Raw genomic sequence first — 24,702 nt, 5'->3', positions numbered from 1 at the left:
AGCCAGCTGGACATGAGCCAGTGTGTGCCCAGGTGGCCAGGAAGGCCAGGGGCATCCTGGCCTGGATCAGCAATAGTGTGGCCAGCAGGACTAAGGAAGGGATCATTGCTCTGTGCTCAGCACTGGTGAGGCTGCACCTCAAGTCCAGTTCTGAACCCCTCGCTCCAAGAAAGACACTGAGGTGCTGGAGCTGCATAGAGAAGGGCAGTGGAGCTGATGAAGAGGAGGTGGGGTTCTTCAGCCTGGAGAAAAGGAGGCTCAGGGGGAACCTTCTTGTTCTCTACAGCTGCCGGAAAAGAGTTTGTAACCAGGCAGGGGTCGACCTCTTCTCCCAGGTTACAAGTGACAGCATGAGAGGAAACGGCCTAATGTTACACCAAGTGAGGTTTACACTGGATATTAGGAAGACTTTCTTCACTGAAAGGGTGGTCAAGCATTTGAACAGCTGCCAGAAAAGTGGTGGAGTCCCCAGCCCTGGAGGTATTTATACAACATGCAGATGTGGCATGTTGGGGACATGGTTTAGTGATGGACTTGGCAGTGCTGGTTTTCATTTTGGTTACTGGTTTGACTGGATGATCTTAAAGATCCCTTTCGACCTAAATGGTTCTATGATTTTATCATTCTTGTTCACCAAAAAGCTACCAATTAGTTTGCTGAGTATGTTTCTTTCTTCATTAAAAAATTAATTTTAAAACCAAAACAAATCCCCTTTCTCGCTAAGCCTTTTCACTTTCTCCCAATTGTGTGACATATTCCAACTGCAAGACGCCAGTGCAAGTACATCTGAAGAAAATCAATCAGGATCATACTGATGAGATTATGTCTAGTGGAGAAGATTATTTTGATGATAGAGTTCCCTTGAGAAAACCACCAGACATCACTGAAGTCAGACCAACTCAAAGCAGCAACAGATGTAATAATCTAGTGACAGTCTTGTGCACCCTACAAAGTGATATCTCAAGTTTAGGATGCTGAACTCCTGCACATCTTTTTCAAGACTCCAGATTTTGCTTGACATACACAAACCTTTTGGATATTTTCCCAAGATCCTTCTTTTAAATGAAAATGCACACGGCCAAAATGAAATGTTTACCTCTAGTCTATTTTTAAGGGTTGTGGCTGGCACCATTAAGAAGAGATTGACATTGTCAATCTCTTGGATGAGACTGACATCCAAGGGACAACACCTGGAAAAGCAGGTCTGCCTTGTGGGATACAAAGGAACACTTTGGTTGAAACAATTAAAACATGGAGGTGTTGTTTTGGATTTCTTTCCCCCAGTCAGTTATCCTAATTAATGGGACAGGAAATGCAAAAATTCAATCAAAAAAACGAAACATAGGTAAAATGACTGACCCCATTTTAGTCCCACTATTAAGTGGAAAACTGGAAAAAGCCCACACGCCTGAGTAAGGGCTTAAACATGAAAATATCCAAGGTCAAAATTCAATCGCTGTTGGTGAGTCACATACTAGGCAAATAGCATTAATCAAGTAATATTCCCACATATCACATGTGGTATAGACTAAGTAGAATTTACTCAAAGCATGATTAAGAGGAAAAACAGCTCTGTGCCGTATGAACTGCCAACACTTAAGTGATCCTGACTGCTACTATACAGCTGATTAAGAGGAAAAACAGCTCTGTGCCATATGAACTGCCAACATTGCCAACTGCCAAGTCATCCTGACTGCTACTATACAGTAAAAAGAGGTTACAAATTACCTTGTAATGCATAGTGATAAGAAAATAAACTATTAACCCTAAGATCACAGGTGAAAACCACAGATTCATCTTGCAATGAAGAATAAAGTTTTCATTAGAAAGCAACCACAGGCTTTCACTCATCTGTTGAAGAGCAACACAGTCCATTATTCCAGAGCTAGTATGACTGGACCTCCCTGAAACAAGAATTTCTGACAAACTCATTGCATCTGCTTGGACTGGAACATTTTCTGTTTTGATGGGGAAGGAACCTCTGAAGAACACCCAGTCCAGAGCTGTACCAGGTAGGTCAGGGCCCAGCCTTAAGCAGGAGCTTGGACTGGCGGAACTTCAGATGCTCCTTCCAAAGAAGCAGGAAGGCACACTCCTTCAGGAAGGGGTAGACAAAGCCTTTTCAGCCTCTTTGCTAGGTGGGAGGATGCCAGCGTGCAACACACATAGGAGACCAAAAGAAATGAGAGGATGAACAAAGAAAAAGAATGAATGAGGCAAGAACTGCTTCTTATTGAAAGCCAGACTAACAACTCTCTGATTTAGGAGATAAGAGACAGTGACTGAATTTTAGAGATGATACATCTCCCTCCATGCATTGTTCCACCAAACGTATATTCTCCCACCAACAAAGTAGGGTCAATGCTATTAATTTCATTAGTTCAGCAGAAAGATGTAGGCACTAACAAACTGAAACCCAAAACAGTGAATGCATCTCTTGAATGCTATTAAAATACTTCAGTACACACAAAAGTGAGAGTTTTCATCTATATATTGCTGGAGCATAAGTATAAAGAAGATATTTTATATTCTATGTTGGTATTCAGGTGTGGGGACCTACTGATAACAGCTATCCTGCACAAATTCCAGATTAAACAAGACAAGGTTGTAGGATTAATTTCTCCTTTTGTCATTCTTCTATCTTTAATACAGGACAGGCAAAGCATGACATCTATTTGTGTAAAGTAAGCACTTGTTGACACAACAGATCACAAAGGTGTTCTTTCTTTGCTCTGCTGGAAAAAGAAAGGACAGAGAGATGTTTCCTTTATCCTACTATGAGCACTGTCAACAAGAAAAAAGAAGACAGGCACTTCTCATAATCACAAATTTAACAGCAGTGACAATTCTTAACATAACTACTGGAGAGGTGAAAAAAAAGGCAAAAAGCATTTCACACCCAGTGACAGAAATATCTTTCAAGTAGCTGTATCAATGCAAGATGTACATAACAACCATGAGTGAAGTGCTTTGAGTGAAGTGCTTGGTTTTCATTATGCACTGTTCAACATTTGGCACTGCAAGGTGCTCAGTAATTAATCACAGAAGCACTGCTAAGCTGTGGCTCTACCATAGCAGCAGGTATGTTTAGTAAAGGCTTTGCTTGGCTTCAAACTGTCTTCTCAGTCTATTTTATTATAACTGAAGAATTAATTTGAAAACCATTATTTGTTGTAATTTTAAAGTTAATTTCAAATGCTCCAGTGAATACTTGAAGGTATTTTCTACAAGGGCTACTGGAATAATACAAGTTAAATTAAGGAAAGAAATAGCCTTGAAGACTTGTTGGGCTTTTAAGGACTTTTTCTCATAGGCACTGTACAGCTGGGAGGTTTGAGAAGCTGTCTGGACAAAGCATTAGAAAATACACAGTAGAGAATGTTTCTGCATGATTTGGAAACACTAGAAAATCTGTAGTAAGAAAAGTTTCTGCATGGTTAGTGGTAAGACCAAGATATGGTCAAACCATATGTTAGACAAAACTATGATCCAAAGTGGCTGGTGAGCAAATACTGGCCACATTATGCTAAATTACTATGGAAAATAATAAATTGTCCTACTGCAGCAAAGCTCCAGGGAAATCAGTCACTAACCCCTACCATTCAAGATCTGGGTAACATATCTTACCCATCTGCCTAAAAAATGTTGGTATAACTCATTGTTGCCAACATCAACAAGGCTGGTGTGAACAGAAGGCTCCTGAAAGAAGACAGTGAAGGAAGGAATATAATGAAACAGATTGTACATTAAACATTTATTCTGGGGTATGAGTGAGTGGGAGCAGAGCTTGGCCAGCAAAAGGCAAACAGAGCCCACAATGAAGCATAAAATCTTAAATATTCTAATGACCCACAGCAATGCCATGCTTTTTTATCCCTCCACACTGTTTGTGCAAGAAATCAATATAAAGACACAAAAGATTAAAGTGAGCACAAATAATTAACAGCATTCATTTCAGCAAGGCCATACAAACCTCTGAGAGCACAAATGGAGCTGGCCTGTGTTGTAGAATCCAGCTCATCGAGTCTGACAGGGCCAGTCAGCTCACTGAGGTCAGCACCGGCAGCCGAGCACAAAAGAGGCTTTTGTAACAGGAGAACAGTACGTTCAACACAAATAATCCTACCTGCCAAAAAAGACATTTCAGCTCAGTACAGTAACAAGGAAAAAGGTGACCACGTTAATTGTCACGGCCAATAAAGACAACAACCTCTGCCAGCTACCAAACAGATGAATAGACTCCATCAGCTTTTCTCAATGACAAAATATTTTGCTTTCAGCGATACACGCACCGCGCTCTTGTTACACTTTGCAACTCCCGGGGAGAAAAAGAAGTCTGAATTTGAAGAAAAAGAAATTTAAAAATCTGAACATGCCAGAAGAGAGTCTGATGCCACCCAGACTGCATCCCATCTCACTCCTTGCAAACAGGTTACGGCCTTTTCCTTGGTAATAAGCTTGGGCGCCCCTTCAGGTGGTCCTACTTGGCTTCAAAGTTTACAAAGAGTAGGTGCATGACGTGCCTTATTCTCCAGAACAGAGATTTTTGCTTCAGGACACACAGCCTTTTGCACAGCTCTGTACTTCCAGTTCACTTACACTCTGGAAGTGACTGAAGGTGTGAGATGTGAGCCAGCCCTGCAGTCACCATACAGAACCAAACTTGAACCTCAAAAAAGAGTGACTAAAAATGAAAGTAAAGGGAACAACTATAATTTCATGATCTGTATGGAAGCAAAGGCTCACAGCTAAGATGGTTTAGGAGATCTTGTAAAATTTCTTTATCTAGGGACACACAGATTTCTTAATATATTTGAGCCTTCTGGCAGTTCACAAATTTGGTTTTCACTGGTCATCATATTCAATAGTCATCAGAGAATACTGACATTAATACTGGTGGACATACAACAACACCACTGAATTTCTCATTCACTTTCAAAATCAAGCCAAAAATACAGAAAAAGAAACCTTACAAAAAAGTTTAAATTACAACCCCTTTCAAATTTCTCATCCCAAACTTGCAACGTCTCATCTTCATCTGGTAATGCAAGTGACCTCTCTGGAGGTCACATACTGAGGTGTCAGAGATAAGGGTGCTGTTTCTGTGGGACTCCAACTGCTTCCAAACCACGTGCAAAGCTCACCATTTCCCCAGAGAGCATCCTTGAAGAAGACAAGTTGTGAGCCAGCACTGAGGGCTTCCATGATTTCCATGCTGAGAACACACGGCGCAGTGACTGACACAGCAACAACTTTTGGAATCCCATGAGCCACATTTTGCAGTGTGGAGTCAGTCACAAACAACAGCATTTCTCTTTGATCTATGGGAACACTGTGTTTTGTCTGTGATTAGGAGAAAAAAATACACAAATTTGGAATGCAATTTTTTGATTTTTTTTAGTAGAAGAAAAGACTAAACATCTTCATATTAAAATGACTCATAAAACTGGGAGAAATTATTACAGTTAGGGCTTGTACAGGATAATGAGTCAAAGGTTTACTAGAATTTTTTGGTATTCCTTACTTCAGATACAAACCTTAAAATCTCTACCTTAAATTAACTTTCTGAGGTTGATCCTCTGGACTCTTGGCTCTACTTCACTCAACCATCATGCTTTATAATAATTTTCTTGGACTGTACATAGGATTTGAAAATATATTTCCTAAAAAAATATACTATATATATGGTATACATAAAAAATAATTGGATGTTTTTTAATAAGACTTACATAATTTTTGTCTTAAAAACAATGGGCAAAGAACATTTCTACTACTAATATTATTCCTCTGTAGGCACATTTTCTAGGTACTGTTATTAGATTCCAAAGCATAACCAAGTTGCAAAGTGGAGGTTTTTCTTTCAGTTAAACAAATATCCCTAAATATTAAAAAATATGTAAAGTTAAGGAAGTAGATAACTCCTAAGTAAGACATATATAATCTGCAATGACAGTGAAAGTTTTCTGCCCCAGACAGGTTTAAAAAAATATCATATCAAAGCATATTTCATATTTATCAGTGCAAGGAACTTGCAAATTTTCGGATTCTAATATTTTAAAATATCTAACAGTAAATAACTTAATCAATTTTAAATGTTTTTGTTACTCTTCTTAATTAGTCTGCTGATCAAAAATTAATGCTAAAACATTTAATTGAAAATTAAATACTATAATGCCTAGAAAGACGTGTAGCATTTTATTCTCAGAGCTGCATGTCTGTGGCAGAAGGTAGCACAACAAAACCCCCAGTATTTTGTCTTTGGTTGAATTATAACTTTGGAACCATCAGCCACACTGAACCTTTCTTTCTGTCCATGCTCACACTCTTAGAGCAAATGAGGTAACTGTAAATAGTGACTGGAAAAATTCACAGTTCAGATATCCCAGTCATGCCTTCATACAGCATATGCTGCCTCTTGCACTGATGTTGTTGTTTTGCCTAGTAACTGCATACATTTGGGCACCTCCTCTGCATAGATACCATTAGGACAGCTTCAGAGAAAGAATTTTTACATTGGTCCCTTGAGAATTACAAACACATTAAAAGCCCTCTTTCAGGAAAATCATCCAAGAAGTAAATAATAATAAAAGCAAAAATCACAAGTTAGTATAAAATCATCATCTTGCTATGTGCGACAATTTGTTCTGAACAGAGATGAGGACACAACAGACAAATAGCAGCAGGATTGAGTTATAAGGAAGGACAGCTCCTTAACCACAGATGGAATATATTTCCTCATGTTCCTTCTGAACCACAGTTCGGATTCTGACTAATAAAAAAGTGTATTTCCATTCTTCCTTCACACAAATTAAGTCATATTAATTTAAGCACCTAATACTGTAGCTACAGAGAGTAAATACTGTTTTTTAAGGTGCATCTGGATTAGCTCACATAGCAGATTATTTAATAACAAATCTGCAAAACAAACCAAATCATTGTCCCTTCCTCACTTATTACACCTTGGTGATTTTGCATGTGAAGGGTACATCCTCTTGGCAAAGGCAGCTGCAGGAAACAAGCTGCTGTTCTTGATCTGGGAGCACTAGGCAGGTGATACACTAGCAGCAGGTAAATACCTTTACATTCCTTGAGCAGTTAAATGTAAGGAGAATATCTTCTATTGCTTTTCCATCATTACTTTCAAAAAATTATGAGCACTCATGTTGTTCACTTATAAAAATTTAGTACGTATAAAATTTAGTTCAGTAAGTGAATAGCCATTAAAAAAAGAACTAATAAACCTCCTAGGAGCAAGATAAAAAAGCATAGACCTTTTTTTCTGCTACTCAATATTCCATTCTTCAAAATCACATCTGTTTCTGCATGCTTCATCTTTTCTCTAATTCAGTGATGAAGTGCTTTTACATAAGAATACTGATAACACGCATCAGAATTTCAGATGGACACATTCCTGAATTCAAAAATGTTTGGCTAGGATGCCCCTAGTCTGCAATTTTATTTCATTTTTCACTACAAGAGGTTTCTTGGAAATAGGAATTTACGCACGTATGTGTTCATCTTTCTGCTGGCACACTAAAGATCCCATCCAGCTAGCTCTAATTCCATGTTTGCAAATGCTCTGTCACATTCTCAATTAGCACGGAGAAAACACAAGAGATACTCCTCATCTCAGTAGTTAAAAGTACTCCCTGCCCAAAAATTAAATCATAATTCATTGGCTTTTGAAGCAAAAGGGCAAGACCTAAATTAAATTTATGTCTCAAACTTGTGGGAAGCATCTCCAGCTATTTTGCTGGCCGTTCTGGAATTTCTTTGTCTTTGGTTCATATGCTTTGATTCACACTTTGTTTCTTGTGGAGCTGATGGACAATTGCAAATTATTCTCTGCTAGAATTCAGTGCTGGCTGTACTGAGGATCCAGTCGCCAGGAAAAAATAAATAAATCAGCAACAAAAAAATTCCTTTAACTACTAAGGGAGCTAGCAGCAATTTGAAAGAACATTGTAGCATCATTCAGAAACAAATAAAACATAATTGTAAGCTTTCCGGCACAGTATGGATGGCAGATGTATTTACCTAAGAGTTCCTCCCTTTTACTACTTACTGGACCATAAAAGCCAAATTTGCCTGAGGGGCTTCTATGGAAGTCAATGAAAATCACCCACACATTTGCATGAAAAGAGCAAAACTGTATTTTTATATAACCATCATCTGTTCCACTCTATCCCCCAACACCCAACTGACTGGGAGACTCTTGCTACATTCCTAAGGATAGCATTCAGCTATAAATTGAGCCTCAACTAACTTCCTGTGAGCTCTCTCTCCAGAGTGCAGTATGACCTCTGGTTAGATAGCAATTTATTCAGGAATAATTAGCTTTCTAGACTGAGTGCATTGAAACTGGTGAGGCAGTTCATTTTACCTTTCACAAGCATCTTAGACACGGGGATAATTCTGCCCATACAACTCTTGAAGACAATCCTGGCATTGGGGTTACCCCTATACAAGATGAATCTTCTTCACACAAACATGATGCTGATTTTATGTTGAATTCATTGCTAAATAAAAAGATTACCTGCAGCCTTCGATAGAGCACTTGGGCCCAGAAGCTACACCGCTCGTTGCAACCATCAATCTGAAAATAGCACAAAAATAGGGAATGAGACAACTGTGATACCAGAAATCCAGTGGTAAAAAGTGTTTGTTATCTGATTTGTAAAGCAGATTACCCGAAGAATTTCCTTTAGACCATGAACAGCTGGTGGCTGGTACAAATTAGAAATCTGTTCTTCCTCATCCACTTCCACATGTATTTCACCAGACTGAACAGTAAGAATGTAACAGAAGCTGGGAGGAGGAAGATTAGTTGTCATCTATTAAAAAATAAGAAAAAGAAATGTGACCATAAAAAAGGCACTTTAATTTAGCCAGTCAAGTTTTACAATAACAGGCAAGATGAACAAAACAATTTACATCTTAAGATGGATAGGGAAACAAAATTATATGGTTAATAACTATGGACTCTGATGTAGAAGATGAGTTAATAAACCAACAGTCACAAGTTATAAGCGAAATCAGCTTGTGTGTATAATTCTTTCCATAATCTAACATTGACCCTCATCACACAAACAACTCATAACTTGGCACACTTGGCAAACCCTGTGACTATTTCAAGGTGCTTTTTGTTGTTTTGTGTATCTTTATTACGTGGTAGGAGTGCGTCAATTAGTCTTCTTTTTTTTTTTCCTTTTTTTTTTTTTTCAACGTCCATAGCTTTTCTGAGATTTGGGGACTTTTGCATGTGGGTGGGTTTTTGTGATAGTAAACAGCTGCCGAACTTTTAAAGCTGCCAAATTAAATCCAGGACAGCACAAGGAGGAGATAATGAAGAACAGGAATGCAAGAGCTGCAAGAACTGCTCTCTTTGTGGCATGCCAGATTTTTCTTTCCCCCTTAAAAAGTACCATGACGTAACAACTTTATCAATCACCACTTACAGAGGTCCCAAGCTGGAAAGACTTCTCAGAAAAGAAAAGACAATGCTAGAAGATAATTTTTATTGCAAATATGGTAAAATACCCTTTCAGCAATGTTTGTTGTTAATAAAACATTTAATTTAATAGAAGAAATATGAATATATGAAAGACAGTTGCCCACCCATTAAAAAGAATCTGCTTAAAGAAAAACAAAAGCAAAGGAAGCTGATACCCAAACTCTGTTTGCCTCTGACAGCAATAAAGAAGGTATTTGAATGCACAAATGGCTCAAAAGAAATCCATTCCATAGGTCCCTTTCCAACAACATTATCATCATGCTGGCAATATTATTTATGTATTTATTATTTATCAGTATTTATGTACTGATGTATAAAACTGATTCCACAAAACTGTGCATAAAAGTATACTGTTTGTATCAAGAAAAACATATCTCAATCGAAAGAACTCCATCAGAATGCAAGTTGTGGTTCTGTGTGGAATTCATTTCTGTTTCAAACTGAAGGCAGAAGTGTAAATTACATGATCATGGCAAGTTTCCTCAATTTTTAAATTGCTAATGAAACAGAAAAAAATGAAGAAATAACAACAGTCATAACAACACTAAATGATGTTTAAGAGCTTTGCCTCAGCCATAGATATTCCCATTCTGTTGCCCATATAATTTTAATGCACAAACCCATCCATTCCTCTGAGACTTCCAAACTATTTTGATGAAAGGAAGAGTCAAAGAGAGCACAGCTATTTCACTCAGTTTCAGTCTCAATTTTATTTTTGACTGAGGTCTGTTCTTTTTGTTCTTCAATATAAACCCCTGGACAATGCAAATAACATGTTACATTGCAGAGGAAAGGTTGTTGGACTTTAGAAATAACTAGTAATATCCATCTTCAATATTCCCTGGTTTTGAAACTTGTTTGTTTCCAGCTCTCTCTTTTTTTTCCCATATTGACTCCTGTGGTCTAAAACCAATTTTTAATACCGCTAACTTCTTCCCAAAGAACAGCCTATACAAGAACATCAAGAAAGCCCAAGCTCTTGGCTACCCAGAAGCTTCTCAAATGGTCTTGTATTACCAAAATCATTTGATGTGACAGAACACCTTTTCTAAGACAAAAGCTAATGAAAGTAAAATTACAGATGTGATTTCAGCTTTGTAAATATATAATAACATTCTTTAAATCCATTTCTATACACTCCAACCCCCTAAAATCACAGGAACATTCCATTATCTTCAGTAATTATTTTATGTTCATCTTTCTGACCTCACATGAAACAAGTATCAGTCAGAGACATCCTAACTAGTAAGAGACCTGATTCCAGCAATCACTCTGTCTTCACAGAAGTTAATCTTCAGAAAAGTGCTTTCAAACCTAAAGCTGAAAAGTGCTTCTAAAGAATGAGTTAACATCCTTGTATATAGATTTCTCAGCAGGCTCCATGATACCTAGTACCTCTTTACTCCTGCAAGGAGAAGAGAGGAAGAATTTGTCTGGACATCTTACCATTCTAGCTCTAAAGGATTAATAAGGGGCTAATTGCATCATTTTGGAAAGATGCTGCTAATCCAGAGGGCTTCAGGTTAGCCTGGGAGGTTGTCAGAATCAGTAAAACAAAACTTGGTAGGTAAAAAGAGGGAGAGAGTCTTCATTCCCAAGGTAAACATGATTATACCACTGCCAAAAATTCTAGCTGTGAGGGAAAAAATTCATTTCATAAGAACAAAACTTACCATTTCAGAGTCTTGACTTTGTCCAGGAACTTTCACAGGCACTACTGGAGGCCACAGACTGTCTATCAGACTAAACAGTCCTGATGCCCTTCAAAGAGACCAATAAAATCAGGTTTAAAATGTTTTCATTAAGAAATGTAATCTAAAACATTGCATGATTATGAAAAGAATTTAAAATCATATTTGTTTTCTGGAAGCTGGTTTTGATTTGGTCTAGTTAAATTTCCATGGCTTCTGCTGCTGGGTGGAGAGGGAGGCAAGGGATGTATCACATCCAGTGACAAGCAAGTCATGTTTAATCCTTTGCCACAAACAGCAATGACAGAATTCAAGGGAACTGGGGGAAATTGTAGTTTGGGAAAGACCCAGGTATCAGCACAACTTCTTTTAAAAGTAGCTTTTAGCTATATAACTGTTAAAAAGTTTTGCTTCTAACATCTTCATTTCTACTGGGTTTTTTTTGGGAGGTTGCTGTGAGTGTGTGCCTTTTGCTGGGTTTTTTGTTGTTGTTGACAGCTGATTGTAACTGCTTTCAGGAAAGCCAGCAATTATCAGACACAGAGAAACAACAGGCAAGATTTTGTTAAGTACCATGTGCAGAGAGCAATCTCCTTCCTACACAGCTGCTCACTCAGTTATGATTTGTATTTATTAATTTTGCAAGTTTCATACTTTTGATTTAAGAAACAAACATAAAATTAACAGTCCATCACATTAAGGTAAGATGTTGACCACTCTGAAGTAAACCAAGCTCTATTTGCAACAGTTCAGTGGCTGCCTTGTGAGTTGATGGAAGATCTTTGCTGGACAAACAGGAGTAATTAAGGGAGGGGAAATAGCAACAGATAGCCAACTTGAAGAGAATACATTTCTGAGTTAAAGCTCTGAGTTATCTTGTCCCAGTTCTCTGTTCTGTGCAGTTGAAGCACAGAGATCTGGATTTTAACCCCCCACTGCCTCCAAGCTGTCTGTTCCTCCAATTACGAAAACCACTATTTCTGAAGCAACTCTAAAAAACGAAGTCCAAAACTTGTTAAAAGTAATATTAGCTTCTAAACCCAACTGTTTAGAAGGAAACCACATACCCTGTTTACAGGGCTGAAGCACGTTGCAATATGCTGCTTCTCTTCAAGGGGTCATGGAAACTTTCCTTTTAAAGTTCTGCTTTTAGCTCACTTCTGCTTAAACTTATTTATTTCTGTATTTCCTTAGTCCTTCTCTGGATCCTTAGATTTTGGGTGTCTACTGTGAGCTTCTCAGCATGTTTTTTTCACTGCCTGTGATTCAGTGTTAACAGTGATGCCTTTGCAAGAAGTTTTATGGCTGTAAATCTCAGAGGAAATCTTTGGGAATACAACTTGAGACCCACAATTCAGGTAATAAGCTGGCAGACTGAAAAGACATTGCTACCTGTAGTTGTGTTCTCCACATGAATAAAAATACTAGAGACACAAAATGCTGCTTTTTTACAGAAATGGACTTCCTGACTTACAAAGCATCATCCCCAAGTCTGTGAAAGGAGAGAGACTGGGGCAGTTTTGGTGTTTGGAGGTTTTTTTAATTTTAGTTTGGGGTTTTTGTTTGGTTTTGTTTTTTTTAACAGTGATGTCATTACAGCACACAAAGCAATATTCCCTAGGTATTAAAGATACTTTAATACCACTTCTTGAATCCCTGACTGGGGCCAGATTTTCTGGTTTGTATTGTACAGAAGGATACCTGACACAAGGAAGGCCAATGTCCAGAGGAACCAACTGGTCTTGCTAACTGGGAGATGAAAAAGGAGAGCTACAAAACAAGAGCAGAGCCTCCTGTCCAGCTCAGGCAGTTCCATAAATGGCCTTCCTCACACAATCCACAGCACAAGGTCGGAGCACAGATAGGAACATACCACAGACTGTGCACAGAGACTGCACATTTATCAACTTAGAGCAACTAAGCCATGTTGTTTGTTGCATGTTCACATCTCCACCCAGACTGATCCCTCATTTGCATTTTAAAGCGTTCACAAAGGACATGAAGTTGTCCTTTCTTCTTTAGCTCACTCCTAACTTGCCATCCTGTGTCAGAATATCTAACACATGTGGTACATCTCCTTCTATTCTTTGTGCCCTTTTGGAGAAGGCCATCTACTGCTTGAACTAAGAGCACTTAATAAATAGTAAATGACAGGATTTGTTTGCAAGCAGGCAGAGGATCAGTGCTGGGTGGGGCAAGCCTCCTGAACATCTTGGTCCCATCATTCTTTGACCTGTCAGGCCAAGGGCAGAGACAAACCAAAGGATTAGCAAGTTCCAAATCACATCCTGCTGTGATCCTTGCTGTGAGCTGGGATGTTCTCTCCTGGGACTCTCACTCCATCAGTCAGTGTCCCTGGTGGGGAGCTCCCTGGTTGGTCCACCCACTCATACATCCACAGCAAAGTTAACTCCCTCTTTACACTTATGGGCTTCAATTTAGAAGAAGGGAAAATAAAGTGGGGCTACAGACAGTGGAGAAATGACAAAGACATTGTGTCCTCCTCTGCAGAAGATCATTATCCTCACAGAAAGAATAAAATTAATTCCCTTCACTGGCCAAGTAACACTCCAACTCCAGTTCAATCTGATTTGAACAATGGGTGCAGTTTATTCAATATGTGTAGCCTTCTTCAGCTCTAGAGTCAGGACAAGAGATGAACAGATGGCTCTGTGCTGCAGCAAAGGGGCATGGTTAGCTCCCATGTGCATAGGGAGCCTCTCTGGATACACAAGGCAAAATAAAAATGTTTAAATTTTGCTCAGTGAGTGTAATTACTAGTTACTTTGGAAAAAAAACTTATCACAAAAGGACAGGCTTCTAAGAAAGAAAAAGCAGAGTCAGAAGTGAAAAGAAAGAGGCTCAAGGATCAAAGAGAAAAATAAACATGTAAAGTATTTTGAATAACTTTTTTTTTCTTTTACTTCAAAGACTAGGGCTCTATTGTAGTACTCTATAACTTTGAAAAAAAAGACTGAATCTATAGCAGGAAAAGGACAAAATAATCTATGAGGTTCTAAATGACAGACTCAACTCTCTACTTTCCAGGCCAGGGTCAACTCTGGGTTTGGTAAAACAAATTTTGTCCCATCCCAAATATGTATATTTCCACTGTTTAACACCAACACAGTAAGACTACCAGTAACTCCAGTGGAGTGTTACAGTAAAGATTTCCACAGAAATTTGGACTTGTGACAGGTAGGTTTGCCTCTCTTCTATAAACTCACATCTTCAAGTTTTGCTTATATATATAACCAGATTTTATATATGTCTGTGCATACAATTTTATATATGTGTGTGTATATAATAAGCAAAATTGGGGTTTTTTGTGTCCTTAATTATTTTTACTAGCCAATGTCCTCAAGACATCTCTCTTAACCTTTCTTTGCTAAACTTCAGTATATCTTTTCTCTGTATCCATAAATGCAAACTGCCTCCTGTGTACCCAGACATCAGGCAGAGAATTTTAAAGATACAATACTGTTAAACAGGCTAAATGCATGACTGATACACCAGTATTTACACTACCAGAACATCTCTGATCCTGTGGAAATTCCATTTGTTTCATACAAGCTGTGTTTCAAAAGTCAAACAACTCTGATTTTTCAAAATTGCATTTCACTGATTCTGACCTGACGACTTATTTCATAACCTAATGAGAAGATTTGGTTTATTTCTCTCAAAAGCATGAAGTTTCAGCTACAGTTCTGGTCCAAGAACTTTGTGTCTGCCGCGCCTGATCCAACTTTTAACATGCAGCTTATAGTTTGGGGGATTTATCAACTTTAATAATAATAACAGGCTCAAGGGAAAATACTAGAGGGAGAAAATATCAGCAATATCAGAGAAAAGAAGGCACATAAACAGAGGAAAAAAGGAGCACTATGTAAGGTTTATAGCAAGGAACAGAAAGATGCTAGGATTCTCTTCCAACATCTTCCACAGCTCTGCTCTGAGGACTCGGGACTTGGAACTTCTCTGCTTCCTCCTCTCCTACTTCTTAAACTTTTTGTCTAAACCAAACCAGTTTTCTTTGGCAGTGTCAGTCTCAATTATTAAGAAATCAAAAATAAATCAACTCCTAGCCCTCTGTGCAAAACTAAGAAATTCCTTAATAATCACCTAGACTGCATAAACTTCAACTGTCAAGGGACAAGAAATCCAAATATAAAGCTGACACTGTAGGCTCCCTCCCTCCCCTAAACTGACCTACTAAGACTTGGAGTGCACAAACTATGCAACACCACATTTTCTTAGTCTTGAGTAATAAAAACAACAAAATCACACGGTAAAAATCTGAGCCTACTAAACCAGCATCTTTGTCAAAGTACGAACAGGGAGGAAGGGCTGCTGACCTCTTTCTCCCCCCAGATTTTGTTAAGATATATGGAATCATATAGTTGAATGATTTACATACTTTAGTAATTCAATTTTCTACAGTATATTAGAAATTACGCATACTACATGAAGTCACTGAAATGATAACATAAAAGTGCTTTTGATTCAATATGGATATGCCTATATTATTCTCCAGTGCTGATAACTGAATAGATTAATGACACAAGCACTAAGATACATGCAGTCCATGTTTATTAAAGAATAGAAAATTCAGGAAACAAAAAATTTCATTTCTGATACAAAAGCAGCCATAGAAATGAATATAAAAATAACGCATACAGTCAAAACTTCAATGTGATTACTGAAATTATGCTTTAAATGAAACTCAACTTTTAACCACAGAAATTATTGAAATGCTTCAGGACCTCAGAACCCAGAGACGTGGGTGGATCTTGTAGATGGCAGTCTTTTTGGAGGAGGGAAAACCAAAGGAAGGAAGTTCTGACCTCCCTGCTCTGCAGAGGGCTCTTACTATTACATTTCCTGTCAATGGCTAGCAGTTGAAACATTTACTTGTGCAGCAGTTAGCAGTGGTCCTCTCTTCTGAGGGCAAAACAAAATGAAGAGAAAGTATAAAGTGAAGAGTAAAGGGGAAAAAATGAGAGAAATTGAGGTCAGAGAAGTATGTGATTCAAATAAAAAGGGGAAAAAAAACCCAGAAAAGAATGAAAACCCTCAAGCACAATAGTGACCACTACAAACATACAGGGAGATTTCACATTTCAGTGCCTAACATTTGAAAGTTCTAAATGACAAACAACAGAAGCCAGCTTTATTTGAAAATGCAGAAATTTCTCAGAAAAACATAGCACTGGTTGATGAGCTCAATATTCAGAGCCTGTTTACCGCAGAGGAAAATGCAACAGATAATACAGCCTGCCATGAATTAAATGTTGGCTCAAAAGTCAAAGCTTATGAGTTGATGTATCCTTCAAAGTCTTTTAGCCTATCCAACACCAGTGTAGATTTTAGCATTCTACATGCAGCAGTTGCCTCCTCTTTTGAAGATTATTAACCATTTTTTTAATTTAGGGACAAAATTTGTGCTGACACCCTGTGTTCTTCCTCCCCCCTCCATTTTAAAATTGCTGTTATCTTTCTGTTCTACTGCAGAGAAACTCTTCATATTTCTAACACATAAGAAAGCATAAAGAGAAGAAGCAGGTACCTCTGTTATACTCAGCAGTAAAACAACTCAATGGTAGGAAAATCAGGTGAAAAGACCCAAATTGTCAAAATCCAAATTATTATTATGTGTGGAACTCCAGGTAGGGCTAAAAAAAAAAAATTAGTATTTTTTTGTCGATAAAGACAGGTCTCTAACTCCAAAGATTATCTCAGATCATTGAAATTAATTTCCAGTAGGAAGCAGGAACTATGACAATTTATAAGTTATTTACTCCTGAGGCATTTTAGTGAGTGCTCAGCCCCTGCATCTAATTGCATTCATTTAGTTCCTAGTTATACCTGACATACCTGAAACATGCCTGGGACCTATTAAAAACCAGGGGGCTTGCATGCGCTGCATATGGATTCTTCACCAGCATCCCTGCCTCTAGCAGCACACCCCCAAAATCTCACTTCCTCTTCCTCAAGGGACTGAATTTAAGACTGACACATGAGGCAGTGGGAGGGTGAGGGTGAGAACAAGAGCCTCTAAGAAAACAACACCACCAGTGAATATTTTTCAGTCTTCTCCCTTTAAACCACTGTAATTTTTTTCTTCTTTTTTTTGCTGAATCTAAGCATGCAGACCAAGGAATAGTTGTAGGAAAGGCTAGGTGACAAGTATGGATGAGAGGGTGAAGAGAAAAGCTGTCAGGAAACAGATACTGAACCACACAAGTTCAGTCAGTTGCCACACTCTTGCTTCCTACTTTACCCAGCAGGCTCACAAACAGAGTAGAAGAACTGCTGGAAATCAGGCACTGAACAAGCAACTCTGCCATGACTCAGCCATGTCCCTCTGTCTTACAGGATTGCCAGAAACTGGGCTGCAAAGGGAACCACCACTTCCTTTACTGCACTGCAAAGGGAAGGATTTCTTACAGGGATGGTTTAGGGGAGTGTGCTTTATGTGGGGTAAGAGTCTGGCTCTGAAAAGCACCTAAATCAGTAAAAAACCTTCAAACGACCTCTACAAGACCCTACTACTCGTCAAAGCATATTGAAAAGCAATATTCAACATTAAAAGTGTTTCAATGTAAGGTTACATCATCATTCAAATTTTTCATAGAGCTGATCTCTGTCAAGACAGGACATGGTTGTGTAAGTTCTTATCCCACTTTTCTCTTGGAACACAAGTGTTTTCTTATCAGAGAAGAAATGTGTTTAGTTTCTTTAGCACTCCTTAACAGTACAGGTTCATTCCAAAGATCAAGTAATGTGTTCAGCTGGGTTTCCCCTGGGTCTAAAAAACCCTTTATCGTAAGCTTATAGGTTTTTAGTCCTTGAAATGAAACTTCAGCTTACAAGAGTGATTTTAAGATTGCATTTACTGGAATGATGTCAAATAGCACTTCAAATTAAATACTTGAGGATGGATGATGGCCTGGAAAATTTTTTGAACAGTAACAGCGGTCTATTGATGCAAAACTCTTGAGAAGCTCTTGTATCTATTAGCAAATGTCCTCTGTCTCTCAGAGGGACTGAGGAAGCACTCTGTCTCTGATTACAATCCATATGACTGTGGGACAACATGAACATGTGGGATCTTAGCCATTCCTGGCTTTCTCCAGATCATGTGCTTCAAAGGCACACACTTTGATGGGAAAAGTCATTACTTTTCCCCTTGTATTTCCTATATTTGCTTCCCTTTTATCCACTTTAAAAGCCACTGTCAGACTCCAGGAAGCAAACAGTTTCAAAGCCATCTCCTTCCAAAAAGTAATTGGTGTTCTCAAAAAAAAAAAAAAAAAAAAAAAAAAAAAAAACACAGCAGTCTTTCTTGCAGGGCAGACCACATAGTTCTTACTCACACATGTGCTGCAAGCCAAGGTTGGGCACTCACAGGCATAACCCATCATGTGCTTGGATACACCAGTGGCTCTGGAAATCCATTTATCCAGTGGCAATGAGTTCTACAGCTTAATTACGCTCTCTGAGAGTAAGTATTCCCTCATATTCTTTTCAGCTATGGCTTTACTGTGGTTTCCATCACACCTAGAATGTGTCCCAAACACTTAAAAGTAATAAAAAGTCACAAAGCAGAACTTAGGCTTAAACAATTAAGAAAAAACATAATCCCTGAACAATTCCCCCATCCACCCACCCATCTTGTACAATGAAATCACGTTTTAACCGCTGCACTGTCCCTGAAGCTACACTATACCCATTTTCTTTTAATGTTCCCTAGCAGGGCTACCACCAGCACAGCTCCAGCTGAGCCACCAGCATTTTCAGCAGTGTGTCTTCTGAACGTCCTCAGAATAGCCAGAAGTAAGTTACTGCTGCTTTGAAACAGAATTTACATTAGAAAAAGTCTGTCTCTTATTAGTTAGCCAGAGTACTGGAAGCACCAGCAGCCAGTTGTAAAACTTCATTTGTATCCAGAATTCCAAAGCCATTATTTAATTTGTTTGGAAAAAATGTAACTTGAAAAAAAAAAGCCAACAAAATAATTAAATAAGAAGACGTGTTTGTTATTAAAGATCCATAAAAATGCAAGTAGGCTTGAAATCCAAAGGCTCTGAAAATTAACACTGCAAGTACATAAAAAGAAAAGCATACTGAATAGAGCTGGCTGGAAAACAACAATTCCATTTTGCTAAACATTTCAAAGCTTTGAAATTTGTTTTTGTTCCAATATGAAACAAAAATGAGACTTTCTCAAAGTCTTCATGAAATAAGAATAAGAGAAAGCATATTCACTCCCTCTGGACCTGAAAAAAATCTTCCCAACAAAGCTGTCTCCAAAATAGATAATGTTTCCATGAAACATTCTGGTTTTGATGAAACAGCATTTTTCAACAGGAAAAAAGTGTCAGCAGAAATACCATAGCCATTCTAATAGCAAAGGCTTATCTAGATCGGATGCTTGTACGAATAAATTATGTTGAGAACTGAACCAATCTAATTATATTTATACAGGTCCCCATGAGAACATTGTATCACTCTCCTTAGAAAGATACTCTGTAAGATAATTGATCTATTTAATTTTTTTCTTGACTAAAGATATTTTATTTGAAGAATGTAAGAGGAATCACAGAATAAGCAAAATCTGAGACGTACCATAAGTCAATTTGTTACTTACCTGGGGGAATTTTTCTATAAAGCTATTGGCATTCTTATTCCAAACCAAGAATGGCTTTAAGATTTGCAAGACTATTTTTTTTAAGAAATAATCCGTGGTTCTAAAACCATTCAGATTTAACAGAATTAAGCTCTAAGATACTAAAGGAAAGTCTGTGCTTGAAAGTTCGATCCATACTGAGCAGCACAGTAGAAAAACTTAGTGCAGTAAGAAGTTCTGCAATGAAAGGGAGATGAACTAATGTTTATAAGTCTCTGAATCTACTGAAGAGGAAGAACACACTCATATTTTATGGAATATTGCACACAGAAATTCCTTACTCTGCTAAGTGTGTATTTGTGCATTAGCTTATTTAAGCTCATTTTGGAGAATGGTTGGCTCAAGCACAGCAGGATTACCACCAAAAGTGGTAATGAGGACATTTGATTGAACAAAGCCAGGTTCAGTTGTTCCAAAGAATGTTGGTCACAGAAATAATTAAAAAGGCAGATCATCTTTGCCTGTCACAGCAAGCAACATGTTCTTCCATTAATTGTTCTCACCTTCCTCTTGTAGTTCTCTGCAAAATCTTCATTCCAGCTAAGCAGCAAGATTTTCCTTCCCATCTCCTGCAGTACTGCTCGACGTCATCTGTGGAACTCAGGGACTGCAGCTGCACTTCACTGAACATGCCATAGGCATCCTGGACAAGGAGGCATAACCTGCAAAACATTCCTCCATTACTCACTGGCATCTGTTCATAACAAACCAGTGAGCAAAGTTCTGAAAATGATGTTACAAGCTTCAGGACAGGGCTTATCCTCTGCACTATCTGCAGAATTCCTATCAAGTAACGTATCAATAAACAAACCCAACACCTTTAAAGGTTTTCTCATGTACATTTTCAGGACATAACAGGGCCATGAAGCAGAGAAGCATGACTGAAACAAAGAGTACAAGGCTTGCACTGGGGATTAGGTTAATTAACTGCTATCCACTATGTGGCTTGTGTACTTAAAATTGAAGAAAGTTGAGTTTTTGCCTTACTTGAGGTGAATTCTACAATAAAGACAGAACAACAACAGAAACATAAATACGTGTGTGTTTAAATATAAAAATTCTGCTTAGAAGTAAGCAAAGCAACATATTTCACAAGTAATAATCACCGAGACTGGCAAAGCAAGCATTACATTTTCCCACGCTCTTTTTTAAAAAAGAGTCCTCAGGATGAAAAAAAGAGTGAAACATCAATTTTTCTTTAAAGAACAAAACTATACAAAACAACATAAAACTGGAGATTAGTATACTGAGAGTTGGGTATGAAGCCCAAAGGAACTATTTTAAGAAGGTAATTAAAGAACCTGCTAAACAAACAATTTGATTAAAATCTATGGAAGTAGGGGCTGTAGGGCTGGGAAGTATTGCTTAACCAACTTGATGGCATTTTGAGAAGATAGTACTGTTATAACAGATAAGGCAAAATCAGTGGATGTCATACATTTAGATAGTCAAAAGCACATTTCACAAGATTCTGCACCTGAGATGAGCAGCCACGATAGCATGAATCATGCAGGGCTGGAGGAAGGAGGCCCCTGTCTACAAGACTGGTTTTAATTGCCTCAGAAAGAGACAGTTAAGCATGGAAACTTTTCAAAGGGAAACAAAAATTACCTTTGAGGGTAGCACACACATTTTTGTTTCCAAATAAAACTCAGGGGTGCACCAGGCAGCAGAATTCAGTACATTTCAAAGGCACATGCCAAAACTACCCTCCCCAGAGCGGCACCATTGTTCCCAGCAAGCCAACTCCAACTGCTTTTGGAATACATCCTGTAACGTACATGCACCCTGAAAGCATTCAACAGCAGTCATTATACCTTTATAAAATACATTTCAAACTAAATGAGCTCCTACACTGAAGAAATCCATGTATTTACTTCACATGGAAATGCAGGCACATAGAAGAGCCCTAATCACACTTTCCTTGTTCATTATGAAGTGCCTAACTTCAGCTTAGACCCTCAAGAAGGCTGACTTTGATACAAGATACAACCCCAAAGGCCTTCTGACATCAGCAATTGTGCAAGCACCAGCTAAGAGTCCTCATTTTTTCAAATGCTGGTGCTGGTTGTGAGGAGCAAGGAGGGATAGGACTGGGTACAAACAAAGACTCCCATATTTTCCCCATACCTCCAGCTACAAAGGTCCCATACAAACCCAGTCATCATCAGAAAAAAAACCAAAACAAATTAGAAGCACTATGTTTGCCTGCTGCTTTCCATGTTAGGACTTTGAATTCAGTTAAGAACTCCCCTGAGTTTTAACTGATTTGACTGAAACTCCCCATGATATTATGTTTGGAAAACCAGAGTTCATATTCTCTGAACATTGCTGAAAATCAGATTGAGGGGAACCGGAAAAACAAACCAAACAGTTTTGCCTATGTTAACAAAATGTTGACTGTTAATTGTGAAAAATTAGGCCTCTGTATCTCAGAGCACGAAGGGCCAACTGAGTTAGTGTCTCAGATCAGATCAGTTCAGCAGTCTCTTAACTGATCACTGGAATTTCTCATATCTTTAGTGAGACATAACTGAACACAAGTAAGTCTCAGACTAGCTGGCACCAGGGTCATATTAAGTCCTCTGGGACACGTTAATTGCCCAAATAAAACTAGCTTGGTTGGTGCTGAAGACATCAGTCAGTAAAAGAGCATTTTCCAAGTCCTTTTAAGTCAAGCAAAGAGATGGTTTCTGTCAGACATGGGAATCTTAACTCCCCGCATCCCTGGCCACAGATTTCCATTCCTTTGTGGTGGCACATAAATGGCTAGGACAGGAAACTCATCTGACCAAAAAATACTGTAGCCAAATCATCATCACCAGCAGCATCATCTGAGTTTCTTGAAAATCAACTCTTTAAAAGTAAACTCCTTCTTGGATGGAGTACCGTTTCTAGGCAAGGATGTGTTTTCCTTGAAGCTCCCACTCCAGCTGTCCAAGGTATGCAGAAATCTCAGGTCACAAGACAGGAGAATGGTCATCTGATGGCCATGCTCAATGCAGAGAAGAACTATGCCATTGGAGGCTTCTGTCAGTAATGTCCCCATTCACACTGGGAATACATTCATGATCACTGGCATCATGAAGGAACACAGAGCAGCAGATTCCAAGTGCCTTAGCTCTGTCAGGTTCGTACACAAGCACAGACAGACACTCTGTTTACTACACTTGCTCTTAACAGCATCCAGAAGGTAGTCACAGTTTCTCTGCATGATGCATTTAAAATGAAATGTGTGTATTCACTCACTTGGAAGTCAGAATTTCATTAATAACCCTTCAGACACCCAACTGCAGACTAAGAAAGAAATATCCCAGATCAACACCAAGAATAGAAGTTCCCAAACACATTTTCCCTGCTTCCCTTTCAAACAGTATCAATGAATGATGGCAAAACCTTGAAATGCTATAGGTGTTTGAGGGACAACTGATTTTCCCACTTAATGACTATCATGAAATCAGCTGTATACCACAAGAGATTTAGCAATGCACTTGGAGAACTACCCTCCTGTTCTCTGGAACTGGTTCTGTTCTTATGGATTTTGTACATGCTGTCAGCATCACTGACAGTAGTTCAGCTGCATTCAGAGCCCTTTGATTCAGGACCTTAACTTCCTTACCAGTACTCTTTTTGTCCTTGATTTCACTTTATTCCAAGAACAGTGCATTTGGATTATTTTCCCATGTTGCAGAGTTGCTCTCATATTACAGCAAATGTTCTCACAAATTAATTTTTAGCAGGCAGTCTAACTGTGATTAAAGCCAACAGCTTGTCCCATTACTTTTCCCCCCGCTTTGAACCTCACTACCATGATGAAAACCCAAATATCAAAATTATGAGACAAGCTGCAAAGCAAAAATGAGTATCTGCCCCCCAGGAATTCAGCATTCATGTTTTGTGCACATCCATAGGAAATACCTCTTTTTCATAAAATTTGGATTTGTATCAGTTAATAAGGTTAAACATACCTTTACCAATGCCTTGTCAGCATACATAGTACTGAAATGTTAAAAAAAAGACTGGAAACATCTCCAATTTAATGGAGTGGTGCTTGTCCAGGGAGGAAATAAATTATATCTTTATTTTTGGGAGAGGGATGCGACCCTGTGTAAGACCCTCAACTTAAAATATGGGTTTGGAAACTGAAATGTCTCACGCAAAATAGCAGAGAACTCACTCCTGGAGAGAGGGGTAGCAGGAAAGCCAGTAGAGGAACAAATGTAGGAGATGCAGACTAAGGAAAAGGTGAAGTATGACACATTGGTAATAGCAAAGGGGGAGAAGATAGGGAATGATAAGAAGTGAGGCAGAGTTACCTTTTTTTTTTCTTTATGTAATGACACAGTAAGTCTCATGCAAAAGCTTGGGAAGATTTTGTTAATTTGCTAATAGCCAGAAGCAAGGATGGGGGCTGGAGGAAGATGAGACTGATTGCTCTGCATTATTTCTATGACTGTGCTGATCTTTAGGACAAAATGTCTCCCAGTAGAAATCTGGAGAGGATTACAGGATTAATGCCATGCCCTTCTCCCAGTTAGTCACTCTTCATGGGTAAAGGGTAAGCCCTTCTTTTACTAATATGTTTTTATGCATGAAAAATCATCTCTGTCCATACTGCTGCCTTTTATCAAGCAGCTGACTTTCTGAAAATGTAAGGGCAATGAAAATCTTCTCCATTTTTGGTCACCTCCAGCCTCCTCAGCAGTTGGGGGAAAAGAATAAGACAAGGAAGATCTGCCTGGAGAGGAGATGAGAGCACAGGGAGGCCAGAGCAGACTGATTACACAGACACTGCCTTTACTGAGTCT

General features: G+C 38.5%; 1 protein-coding gene across 1 annotated transcript in view; it reads right to left on the bottom strand.

Annotated features, from left to right (window-relative positions):
• The window catches only part of SPIDR (scaffold protein involved in DNA repair), a 148,725-nt gene that overhangs the window by 7,778 nt on the left and 116,245 nt on the right, over window positions 1-24,702 (bottom strand). The window contains exons 7-12 of the mRNA XM_031066600.1: window positions 20,398-20,556; window positions 11,188-11,275; window positions 8,691-8,834; window positions 8,537-8,596; window positions 5,145-5,343; window positions 3,974-4,126 (exon numbers count right to left, since the gene is read on the bottom strand). Coding sequence (XP_030922460.1) covers window positions 3,974-4,126; window positions 5,145-5,343; window positions 8,537-8,596; window positions 8,691-8,834; window positions 11,188-11,275; window positions 20,398-20,556 — 803 coding nt within the window. The remainder of the gene's footprint in view (window positions 1-3,973; window positions 4,127-5,144; window positions 5,344-8,536; window positions 8,597-8,690; window positions 8,835-11,187; window positions 11,276-20,397; window positions 20,557-24,702) is intronic.

This window comes from Geospiza fortis, unplaced genomic scaffold, assembly GCF_000277835.1.
Source record: "Geospiza fortis unplaced genomic scaffold, GeoFor_1.0 scaffold53, whole genome shotgun sequence".
In the NCBI taxonomy this organism is placed as follows: Eukaryota; Metazoa; Chordata; class Aves; order Passeriformes; family Thraupidae; genus Geospiza; species Geospiza fortis.
Note: the sequence above shows the minus strand (reverse complement) of the source record. Positions and strands in the feature narration are given on the sequence as shown.